At 48.8% G+C, this 12,079-nt stretch overlaps 1 protein-coding gene across 1 annotated transcript in view; it reads left to right on the top strand.

Annotated features, from left to right (window-relative positions):
• Il16 (interleukin 16) overlaps nt 1–12,079 on the top strand; it is a 72,025-nt gene that overhangs the window by 41,082 nt on the left and 18,864 nt on the right. Inside the window, exons 7-10 of the mRNA XM_038313576.1 lie at nt 3,316–3,389; nt 4,091–4,307; nt 6,840–6,957; nt 9,107–9,239. Coding sequence (XP_038169504.1) covers nt 3,316–3,389; nt 4,091–4,307; nt 6,840–6,957; nt 9,107–9,239 — 542 coding nt within the window. The remainder of the gene's footprint in view (nt 1–3,315; nt 3,390–4,090; nt 4,308–6,839; nt 6,958–9,106; nt 9,240–12,079) is intronic.

Raw genomic sequence — 12,079 nt, 5'->3', positions numbered from 1 at the left:
ACTCGTGGTTCTCAACCTTCCTAATGCTGCAACCCCCTAATACAGTTCTCCGTCTTGGGGTGACCCCCAACCATAAAATTATTTTATTGCTACTTTCTAACTGTAATCTTGCCACTGTTCTGAATCATAGTGTAAATATCTGTGTTTTCCCATGGTCTTACATGACCCCACCCCCACCTGGGTCACGACCCACAATTGAGAACCACTGCTCTAGACTCTAGAAAGACAGGGTACATTGACACAAACCGCAGTTCTCACACCAGTGGGAATAAGGGGAAGTTCATTCTGAGCCAAATTTGAGTGACCGTGGCCTAAGAGCAAGCATCTAGATGGCCACAGCCACTTGTAAAAGGGATCACGTGAGCTCTCTCCTGGTCACAGAACAAAAGGGAGTAGTGGCAGCACCAGGCGGGTGGGTTAGGGTGACGTGGGTGACACGCTCTAGGTGAGAGGACATAGGACAGCATGCTTAGCTTTCAGGTTGGTGGGAGCTCCTGATCGGCTGAGTTCACACATTCACAAAGATTTTACCTGGTGGTCGGAAAGGTGTTAGGTCAGGTACCAAGGCGGTGAATGATGCATCGCTACTAAGGCAACTTGGGATAGCCTAAAATAATCATCGCCCTTGATCTGCGACATTTCTGCTCTCCACCATGGTGGTCAGTCCACAGCAGCAGCAGGAAAGACGTGCCTTTTGGAGGGACCTTAATCCACAGAAAAACCAGGCAGAAATCCTCTTTTGAACTGCTAATGGCTTCCCTACTGGCCTTCTGCCTGAAGTTCTTTCCTGTCTTCAGAGGACAGAAGTTCCCTCTAAGTGAGCAAGAGGCCTGGGGACGCAGCTGCCAGACCCCTACTCCACCTTATCTCAAAGCTGTGTTTGGAGTACTGGGCAGCCAGCTTGGTCCAAAGAGATCTCTGGACTTCAGTCAGGGGGCAAATTTCAAGGACAAGTAGTAAAGAGAAGAGAAAAGAGAAGGAAAGGGGAAGGAAGGGAAGGGAGGAGAAAAGAGAAGAGAAGAGAGGAGAAGAGAGAAGAGAAGGATTTCTTTCTTGTCAGAGCAGTATCTGTAAGCCAGTGGAAGTCCAACCACCTTAACAACCTGGGTTATCTAGGGGGACGGTGGGGACACCGTAGTCCCGGAGGCTGGGCATATACCACAACAAAGGAAAGACTTCTACCTCTTTAAATGATTAAAAATATTCTATCAGGGGCTGAAGAGGTGACGCTGTGGTTCAGAGCACTGGCTGTTCTTGTAGAGAACTGGGGTTTGAATCCTAGCACCCACATGGTGGCTCACAACCATCTGTAATTCCAGTTCCATGGGATCCAATGGCCTCTTCTGGTCTCTAAGGGTACCAATCACACATGTGGTATACTGATACACATACAGGCGAAATGCCTATACACATCAATTAATCATCAGTCATCAATCAATTAACTAAAAGAACCCAGTGATAGGATAAAAAAATCCTATCACTGGGTTGCGGTGGCGCACGCCTTTAATCCCAGTACTCAGGAGGCAGACGCAGGTGAATCTCTGTGTGTTTGAGGCCAGCCTGGTTTACAGAGTGAGTTCCAGGACAGCCAGGGCTACACGGAGAAATCCTGTTTCAGAAAACAAAACAATTCTGTGTTGAGCCATCAAAACAGAAATGGTAAGACTTGCAAAGATTTAATTATTTACTATCTGGCTCTCTACAGAAAACACTGCCAGTCCAAGCACAATGTGGCATCGGGCAGTGGGAGGCACTGGATAGAGAGACCTTGGGTGAGTCAGGAAGTGGTGTATAAGATGCAGTGGCTGACAAGAGACAGATAGCAGGAGAGCCGTTCAGAGGCTGGCACGGGAGCCTGGCACCAGAAGCTGTCGCCTGCTCTTAAGGCTGTCTGGAACAGTCACCCTTCCAAGGACTAGAGTCAGTGAGAAAAGACGAAGCCTGGGAAGGGGCAGTAAGTGGGTAATGAGGACACGAGACGTGATGGTTTCCAGTTTCCGTCCGCTGGAGAACAAGAAAAGGCCAAAGAGGAAGAGGGAAAAGGCTGAAGAAGTGGGAACTGCAGGAGGGCTATGTGCCTAGCTGAGCACTAGATGGTGCTGTCCGACACCCACTGAGAAGCGGTCGCCAAAAGGGAGCTCTTGGGAGAAAGAGGTGACTGAGGGAATTGAAGAGCTACAGAGGTGTGGAGGAGGAGAAGGAGGAGGGAGGGACTGAGAGGGGGAAAAGGACCAAGGGCAGGTTTATAGGAGCAGCCCAGTCAAGATCAGGAAGAGAAGAGGAGCCAGGAGAAGGGAAGAGTAGGCCCGAATCCGAGGTGTGTGCTTTGGTGTTGTGTTACTTTTGGACTCTTTTGGAAACCATCAATGTTTTGAGGGGGGAAGTGGCGCAGGGTGGGGTTATCTCCCTTAGTTAATAGCAATAATAAAAACAGAATTCCAACCAGCCCATTCCTGGGTCTAACCTCCAAGAACTAGCCTAATTCTTTTCAAAAGTGGTGTGTGTTCTCACGTTGGCTCTGGGTGAGCATGCTGGTTATGATGGGCTTGCTGTGCACACCAAACCACTAATGACTTGCTTTCCTTCTCCTTCCGGAAAATGATTGTGTGAAATAGATCTAGCCCAACCTAGGCTCACCGATGTTCTCCAGATACGACCAAATGAGGACATGGCAGGCAAGCCCAGAACTGGGTTATTTGGCCTTTGGGGACAGATATTTCAATAACTTAAGAGTCAGTCCTCGTGGAATTAGGAGTGGGAATTCTGAAGTTTTGGCTTTAGCTCTTCCTTTCTCAGCACACATTTAATTACGTTTTAATTCTGCTTGCTTTGTAGCCCTGGCTAGCCTTGGACTCGATAAGTAGCCCAGGCTGGCCTCCGACTTCTGGTGACCTTGTAGCCTGTGCCCCTAAGTATTGGTATTACATGCTTGGGGGTAATTTGACATACTTTCCCCGTGTGTGTTCTCAGTCATATGGAGTCTTCTGGTGACAAGGATCAAGTTTGTCATTGTTCCTTTTGGCTATAGTGGCTCACCATTTTGAGCAGCCTTGGTTTCTAACATAGAGACACACTGGACTAAACAGTATCTGAGCTAAAAAGAAGCAGTTATGACAAGCTGCTGGGAAATACTGTTAAAACTGAATGACAAAGTTGGCACTTGATGATTGGTGGCCCAGACCGTGCTCGAGGGTGGCGAACTCTAAAGGCCAACGGTTGGGCCTGGAAGGCCTAGGGACAAGGCCCAAGCCCCCGAATATATCCCCGAAAGCCTGAATAAAGCTTGCTAGCTTCTGCGTTTCTCTCCTTCGACAGGCGATGAAATTCTGGAACTAAATGGCGAATCAATGGCTGGCCTAACACACCAGGATGCCTTGCAGAAGTTCAAGGTAACGTTTTAGCCTCTGTCCATAGTCTGAGGCTCTCGGGCAATGAAGTCAAACCTAGCGTTGTCTCCTTCCTCTGAGGCCACAAAATTAAAAATTGACCCTTTGCAGGGACCTAACCTTTGCCTAGCTGACACTGCCCTCGGGTACAACATTAAGGAAAATTCTCTACATATGGTAGTAGAATCAGGACATTCAAACTACTAGAGGTTTATAAAACTGTCTCAAAACACGCGTATTTATAATAGTAGATTTATAGATATGTTTTGAGTTTTTGAGGGTTTTTCTTTTTTGGAGGAGGACTAGAGACAGTTTCTCTGTGTAGCCCTTGCTATCCTGGAACTTGCTCTGTAGACCAGGCTGGCTTAGAACTTGGAGATCACCTGCCTCTGCCTCACGGGTGCTGGGATTAAAGGCGTGCACCACCACTGCCTGTTTGAGTTGTAAAGGATCACTAAACGGTATTTTGAGTCTCCATCAAGTTAGTTCAGTTCAAGAGTCTATCTGGGTAAGCAGCCATGTCACATGTCATATAACATGGTATGTACGTGTCTTGTGCACCTTGTCACATGTTTGTATACTGTGCATGCACACACACCCGTGTTTCCTTGGGAACAGCAGGCATCGTTACTGGCCGTCTGTTTGTTTGTTTTTTTTTCCCCACCTGTCTGAGAATGGCTCCAAATACCGTCACTCTTTTCCAGCAAGCCAAAAAGGGGCTTCTGACCCTGACAGTAAGGACCCGCCTGACGGCACCCCCATCCCTGTGCAGCCACTTGTCACCCCCTCTGTGCCGCTCCCTCAGCTCCAGCACGTGCGGTGCCCAGGACAGCAGCCCCTTCTCCTTGGAAAGCCCAGCGTCCCCTGCCAGCACCGCCAAGCCCAACTACAGGATCATGGTGGAGGTGTCTCTGCAGAAAGGTAGGAGCGCTGTGCCAGTCTTTGCCCACCGCTGTCCTGGGGGACAACACAGAATGGGTGACCAGCAGATGCTATTTTTGTCCAGCTGGACTTGCCATCGGGTCTCATCCTCCTTCCTTCCCTCTCTCCCCCATCCCCTCTTCCTTTCTTCTTGCTTATTTAGTATGTGTTTGTGTAACTGTACATGCGCATGTCACACAGGGAACAGCCAGTGGGGGCTGAGATTCCCTCCTTCTGCCGTGTGAGTTCTGATGATTGAACTCAGTTCATCAGGTTTAGGAACAGTTATCTGTCCTAGCTGCATCAAATCTCATTGCCTCTCATTCTGTTTCTAGAGGCTGTTTGTGCAGTCCAAACCCAGACATGTCTTTATGTCTGTAGTGAGACAGTTAGCAAGCATATAGCAGGAAACTACACACACACACACACACACACACACACACACACACACACACACACACACACGGGGTGGGGAGAGAAGGGCCAGGCTCTGACCTCTGCAGCTAATATCCTGAGACCTTGAACAGCACACTGACCCTCTCCGGGCCCATTTTCTTGTTTCTGCAAAATGAACGCAGGGCTGTTTGTTTGATTTTTAATCAAGCTGACATCCAGGGATCTGCAGCCATTCTCTCTGCGATCCCAGGTGGATGGCTAACTCTAGAAGGCTGGAAGGACAAGGGACACTGTTAGGGGCAGAGCTGGGCTCCAAGCGCAGTGATAAGCAAGTGTTCTGGGAACAAAGGGAGGACCAGCATGGCTGGTACAACACAGACAAGTGGAAGAGGGGTCGGATTGAAAGATGGAGAGGAAGAAAGGGGGCCAAACAGGGTCTGAGGAACCAGAGGAAGGGATGTGTGTGGAAATGGAGCCAGAGGCTGCAATGGATCCCTCGCCTGATATATGTCTTAGCTCCTTTACTGAACCATGAGCTGTTTAAGTCTCCAGGCATCTCTGATGCAAATACTCAGTGGCCATAGCAAGTGGAGTTCCTGTTCTGAAGACCGTGGAGCACGCTTGGCATGGTATGTGTGTGGGGCCTGGCCTCATTGTGGTGCTCCCTCTGACAGCTTACGCTAGACAGAGTGCTGAGCCCCTTTAAATAGCCTAATCTAATCTCTGCACCACAGACTGTGATGAGCATTGCTTGGGGTGAACCTCAGGGACCTACACATGCCAGACACCTGTTAGGTCATAGAGACTTGCTCTGGTTAGGAGTCCTAGATGCCAGGATCAACTCTGACCCCTGCACAGTGCAGGTCACACACATACCACGTTTTGTTGGTTTTTTTTTTACCTTGATAACACTGACCTACAACATCCATCCCTCATGGAGCTGTGGGTCTCCGGACACCAAAAGGTGAAAACAGAGTGTTTTGTAAGCTATGTGTGCCTAAAGAAAACCCGAAGGAGGCTCTTCCTCCTTCTTACTCCCTGGTCCCCCAGTTGGTCCTTCTAAGCTGCCAATTCTTGTTTCCAGGGCCTTTCCAATCTAGCAACCCCCCTGTCTCCCCTTCCATGCTGGAGGTCCCCACAGCACTAACATCATCCCTGTTTGTCTGGACCCAGGCTCCCCCGTGCAACCCCTCTTTGCACATCTTTCCAGTCGCCTTCAAGGGCATCATGGGTGCCTGCAGGGCAGAACTTCGTAGGCCTAGTCCTGCCCAGACTTCCCTGTTTGAGAGTGTGGTTGTCACCTACCTGTCACTCAGTTCAAGACTACTGTTGAGCTAATCTGTTGATCCATTCCTTCTATTCCTTCCCTTTGGAATATACTCCATGCCCTTCTGTTTCTCCCTCTGCCACCCTTTGTACCCACTGGGCCTTTCCAGTGACCTTCGTGTTTCTATTCTTGCCCATCCGTATTTATTTCTCCATATAGAGCCAGGCATATTAATAAAGATGGTAGCTAAATTATGCCACCTCCTCATTCCCAACTGTCTTGTGGCATTTTTTTCTAAGTTAAACAGTGTTTGTTTACGCCTGCCCTCTGTCTCCTCAGCCCACTCTCCCCATGCCTGCCCATGTTCTGCCCACATCGGCCTTTCTGGTCCCACAGCAACAAGGCACCCTCCTCCCTGCCTCCACCTCTGCCCCATCTCCTCATCCTGGCTCGTTCTTTTCATCCATGGTTTACACCAAATGTGGTCACAGAGGCTTGGAGGGGCATCCCGCCACTTCCTAGTGCATTCCCTTTCACTTCCTGTATAATACTCATCAATGTCTCCTCCCCTCTTCCCACTTCCTGTTGCTCACCATCCTCTATCCTCCTCTCTGCCGCCTCCCCTCTCCCATTTCCTAGTGTTTCTCCACTTGACCTTACCACACACCCTCCTCACCGTCTGCTTTGCCCATCACTTGCTCCCTAATGGTCCCTGTGTACAGTGACACTCCACACACAGGGGTGGAATGAGCGTCACGACCTGGACACTTGCCTAGTGCGGGACACCAGGTGTCAGAGGCATCTACTAGGCTGGGACCCCACTCCCAGTAAAGCTCACACTCCCCACCTTTCCACATTCTGCATTCCAGAGGCTGGCGTTGGCCTGGGGATTGGCCTGTGCAGCGTCCCCTACTTTCAATGTATCTCGGGCATCTTCGTTCACACGCTGTCACCTGGATCCGTGGCGCACCTGGATGGACGGCTGCGGTGGGTCTCTATTTCTCTTTCTAAAAGGTCCCCTGGCTTAGAGCAGAGAAAGCTGGCTTCCTGTAGGAGTATCTGAGGTTGGCCTCAGGAGAAATGCGGAAGGATCCAGGCTTGACTCAGTTGTAGCACAGCCGCAGCCATGCCAATCACCTGGGCATAGGGAAAAGGGGCGGGATACAAAAAAAAAATCTCAGCAGCCCCACACCAGAGCTATCAATTGAGTCCAGTGTTACTGATGGCCCAGAAATCTCTGCATATGTTAAGAAACATGGCATCTGAGGATGTCAGACGGCAACAGAAAACAAAGGAAGCTTGCTCTAACTCAGACTAGACTGACACAGAATCCATAGTAACATAGACAGTGCAGGGTTTTCCTGTGAGCTCTATGTGCACAGCGGAGTGTTTTGAGTAAACCAGCTGTGGTTCATGCACATCCTTGCCAAGAGGGCAAAATAATTTCAGATAGATACTGCAGTCCTGCCTCTCTCCATAAAACTTCTGCCTACAGCAAGCCATCTGATTGGGTAGAAATCGTTATCTCAGTTTAACCTAGCACAACACTTGCACAGCTATTCTAACGTCTGCCAGAGGGACAAATGTATCTTTCGCAAGGACGTGCTCTGCTTTTGTAAACAGGAAATCTTTGCCCTGCTTTAATCCTCCACCTCTCCATGATTGCAGTGTAGGAAGGCAAACCCACCTCAGGTGGTGTCTGGATAGCAGGTCTGAGCTGGAAACTGATCTGTGCTGCCCTCTGCAGGACAACCACTGCTACTGTGCTTGGGATACAGCTGCAGGGATAGGGGTCCAGCTGCGAGGTTGGGAGACCTGAATTCAGGGCCAGGGCATCTAGCTGCAGGGTTGGAGGACCCCTGCCAAGTTAGGGTGCTGGCTTTAGCTCTTTTGCCCTCTCCCGGAGGCCCACAGTGGGGGCGGGGACTGTTCTGTACTGCGTGGCAGAGGTCTTCCATTATACCTAGAGTACAAGCATCATCTTGACACGATGCCCAGCTTAGCAAAAACATAGAAGGGAGCAGGGGACCATAGCAGGAGATGCAGAATCAGAAGACTCGAGTCCTGCTCAGCCTGCTTTCTTATAGAACCCAGCACCTCCAGCCCAGAGATGACCCTACCCACAATGGACTGGTCCTTCCCCATCCATCATTAAGACAATGCTTCTCAGGCTTCCTCCAGCTTGATATTCTGGAGACATTTTCTCAGTTGAGAGTCCCTCCTCTCTGGTGACTTTAGCTTGTGTCAAGTTGACATGCAGCCAGCCATGATGGTTTGTATCAACAATCCAACCCAGTCCTGTCTTTTCTAGTTCGGTTCTTTTTCTGTGTCAGTGGTTATAGCAGCCAGTCTTCTGTTACTGTAGCAAACACCTGAGGTGTCGGTACATAAGAAGAAAGGTTATTGTGGCTCCCAGTGTCAGAAGGTCCGTGTGCGTTGGACCTGTCCCACTCTGTGTGGGTCTGTGACGTGGAAACACACGATAGCAGAACAAGTGTTCACCTCCAGGCTGGAACTCTGAAAAGAGAGCTTTTCTCCTGTAAAGGCGCATCCCCAGTAACCAGAAGGGCATGCCCTGTGTCCTGGCTCCTAAGGTTTCACCAGCTCTCAGGGCCTTTGCAGGGTACTCATGTAAATCATAGGAGTTGACAGTAACCTGTGCTCCATCTTGGAACTATCCTTGCTTCTCTTCGAGAGGTCCTCTGCGGCATCACACCTCCATCATTTCCTTTGCCTTTAGCACACCCTGCCCAGTCCTTCCTCCTAGCCACTCCACTTCTGAAGACACTGAGACCCAGGGTGTGATGAGTTACATCTTGGCTAATTGGCTGGAGGGGTAAACCGCATCCTCAGTCTTGATCAGGTCAATGGGAGAAGGCAAGGGAAAGAGACAGGTGAGCTTCTGTCTATGCTGGACGGCTCTGGGTGCGAAACACTGGCCACGCTATGGTCCACAGTGACAGGAGCATATGGCTGCTTTGTCCCCACCCTGTTTCGACTTTTGGTCAGGCGGTAAAGAAAGTCTACTTGTTGAGATGTCATGAGCAGCCGTGAAGGAAGTAGGTTATTGAGAAGTGGCCCTCTTTCTGCTACAGTCATCTGTTTTCTTTTGAGGTTCCTGTGGTGTTTTTCACAGGTGTGGTGATGAGATCGTGGAAATCAATGAGTCTCCAGTGCACTGCATGACCCTCAATGAAGTCTACACAATCCTGAGCCACTGTGACCCTGGCCCTGTTCCCATCATCGTGAGCCGACATCCAGACCCACAGGTAACGTGCCGCCGGGCTTTTCTCTGCCCAGGCTTTCTCTTTCAGTATGAAAGCCAGGACAAGAACTGGAGCTAGATGGAAATAGGAATGTCACTGGCTAGGGTTTGAACTCTACTCCCCCAAACATCTCCAGACTATCTGTGGGAACATATCTCTGCCGCAGAGACCCCCTGACGAACTCCTAGATGGCAGAAGCAATGGTTAGCCACTTAGGAAAACCTTATAGCTAAGTTACAAGTTTAGGGTAGGAGGACAGAATCCCAGAGTCCTATAGAGCAAACAGAAGAGCTCTATTTGCTTATGCATCTGGTGGGCAGTCATATGGGAATAGCTGGAGCTTAGCGATGAGGAATGAGAGACAAGCGAGCTGTCGGTGCAGAGTCCCGAATCAGCACGTGGCCTTAATAAAGAGACTGACACACGGAAGAGGAGAGCTTAATAAAGCAGAGCCCGCTAGAGTTTAGGTTTCTCTAGACGGGGCCACCGAAAGTCATTCCAGCATGGGGGAGCACTAAGTTCAAAGGCAGAGTGTAAAGCGACCGGCCACAGCTGGAGAGTGGATGGCAGGTTTTGTGGACCAGGCGAGAGTGAGAGCCGACACTGGCTGGGATTGGACCATGAGGTGTCACCACACGGCTGATGTTCTGTGTTCTTTTCTGGACCTGGTGAGGAGCTACAGGCCAGTAGCTTTAGATGTAACAGGTTCGTAGTTGGTTGTTCCAACCTTTGGATAGAGCAGCGTGGGTGGAGAGTAGAGGGGAATGATGGAGAGGCCCTGGTCTACACAGAAGGCATGGAGAGAGAATACAGAGGAAGGCATTCGAAGCCATACTTGGGAAGATTTGGCAGTAGCTCCTCACTCCTTAGCTTTGGGCTAAGGAGAATGTGACTAAGGGGTTGGGATAGGAGTTGGGGGTGACATGAAGGGGCATAGATGTCTGTAGAATATCCAGATAGAAACGCCCCATAGGCAGCTACCCTGAGGGTTAATGTTGCCATGATATCCAGGCTGGTCCTAGACTTGAGACTTGATGCCATGGTTATAGATAGGTGAGAGTACCTTGGGGAACCTGGTGATAGCCACTCCCGCTGTTTATTGACTCCTCCCTCTCTGTGTGTGTGTCAGTCGCATTTGCCAAGCTCCAGTTCACAAACAAGGAAAGCAAGACTTGAAAGGCCTATGAGCTCAGCTCATGAGTCACAGAGACAGGCAGTCAGGGGGATAGGTCCGTGGCTTAAAGGCCGCCCACACTGTTGTGCAACCACCACCAAACTTCGCCCTGAGACACTGAACGCTGCCCATTAAACAGTTCCCGCCCCGTGGCCCTTGGTCATCACTTTCCTGCTTTCTGTTTTGCCTCTATGCCTCCTATTAGCAGAACATGGCACATTTGCCCTTTCGTTACAGCCTCAAGTCATTTAAAGTTTGTCCTTGTCATAACCTCTGCCATCTGCCTGCCTTTTGAAGGCCGACTAATACTGCCTTGCATGCATATGCTGCGTTTTGTTCAGGCACCCAGCTTTCAATGGATAGCTGCTTTGTTTATTTCTACTTTTGACGATCGCAGTAATGCAAAAAAGACCACGAGACGCACACATGACTTTGAGATGCTTTTTAATTTTTTGGCTTTTTTTTTTTTTTTTGAGACCTAGTCTCACACGGTAGTTTGAGGCTGGCCTTGACATTCACCATGTAGCTCGAGCTGACCTCAAACTTGAAGGAATCTTCCTGTTTCACTCTCCGGAGTGCTGAGGTTGCCGGCATGAGCCACCACACCTGCTCTTATTTATTATTTATCTATCTAATTATTTAGTGTTCTTTTGTGTGTATACCCAGATGTGGGTCATCTGCTACTTCTATTTTTAATTATTTAATTATTTAAGGGCTCTCTCTATACTGTCCTCCATCGGCACTGAACCACTTTACATTCCCATCAACAGTGCACAAGAGTTCCAGTTCTTCCATGGCCTTGCTAAGACTTGTTATTTTATTTTTATGTGGTGTGTGTGTGTGTGTGTGTGTGTGTGTGTGTGTGTGTGTGTGTATTAGTGCAGTACCAGGAGAGGCTCGAAGAGGATTTTGGATGTCTTGGATCTGTTCAATGTGGTTTGGGAACCAAACTCTGGTACTCTGGAAGAGCAGCAAGCATTCTTAAACACAGAGGCCTTTCTCCAGCCCCAAGACTTGTTCTTTTCTGTTTGTTTATTTGAGTCACTCTCCTAATGGGTGTGAAGTGATGTTTCTCTGCGACTGAGATTTTCATCCAGCGGTCAGTGGTGCTGAGTACCTTTTCACGTGTTTGTTGACCATTTGTATATCTTCTTGGGAGAAACGTCCCCCTAAGTCTTTTGCTTATTTTTTTTTAAATGAATTTTGGCTTTTGTTATTGTTCTTTATATTCTGGATTTTAACTGTTCACTAGATATGTGATTTGCAAGTATTTTTCCCATTTTGAGAGTTGTTGTTTCAGTCTGTTGACTTAGAATGCATACTTTAAAATTTTGGTGTTAGTTAATTTTCCTTTGGTTTATTTTAACTGTTTAAAATTTTGTGTATGCATATGTATCTGTGTGTGGGTATGTGCGTCTGTGTGCAGGTGCCCTCAGAGGCCAGAAGCACTGGGTTGTGAGCTGCCCAGTATGGCTGTTGGCAACTGAACTCTGGTCCTCTTCGAGAGCATATGTGCTCTTAACTTCTGAGTCATCTCCCCAGCCTAGGAAATTTATTTCTTGTTTTCCTCTTTTGTTTCTCATATTTAGGTTACCAATAATTTATTTTGTAAAATACCCTCTTTCCACATTGTGAAGATTTTTACTGTTATAGTTTATAGAACAAGAAA

Source organism: Arvicola amphibius, chromosome 12 (genome assembly GCF_903992535.2).
Source record: "Arvicola amphibius chromosome 12, mArvAmp1.2, whole genome shotgun sequence".
NCBI lineage: Eukaryota > Metazoa > Chordata > Mammalia > Rodentia > Cricetidae > Arvicola > Arvicola amphibius.
Note: the sequence above shows the minus strand (reverse complement) of the source record. Positions and strands in the feature narration are given on the sequence as shown.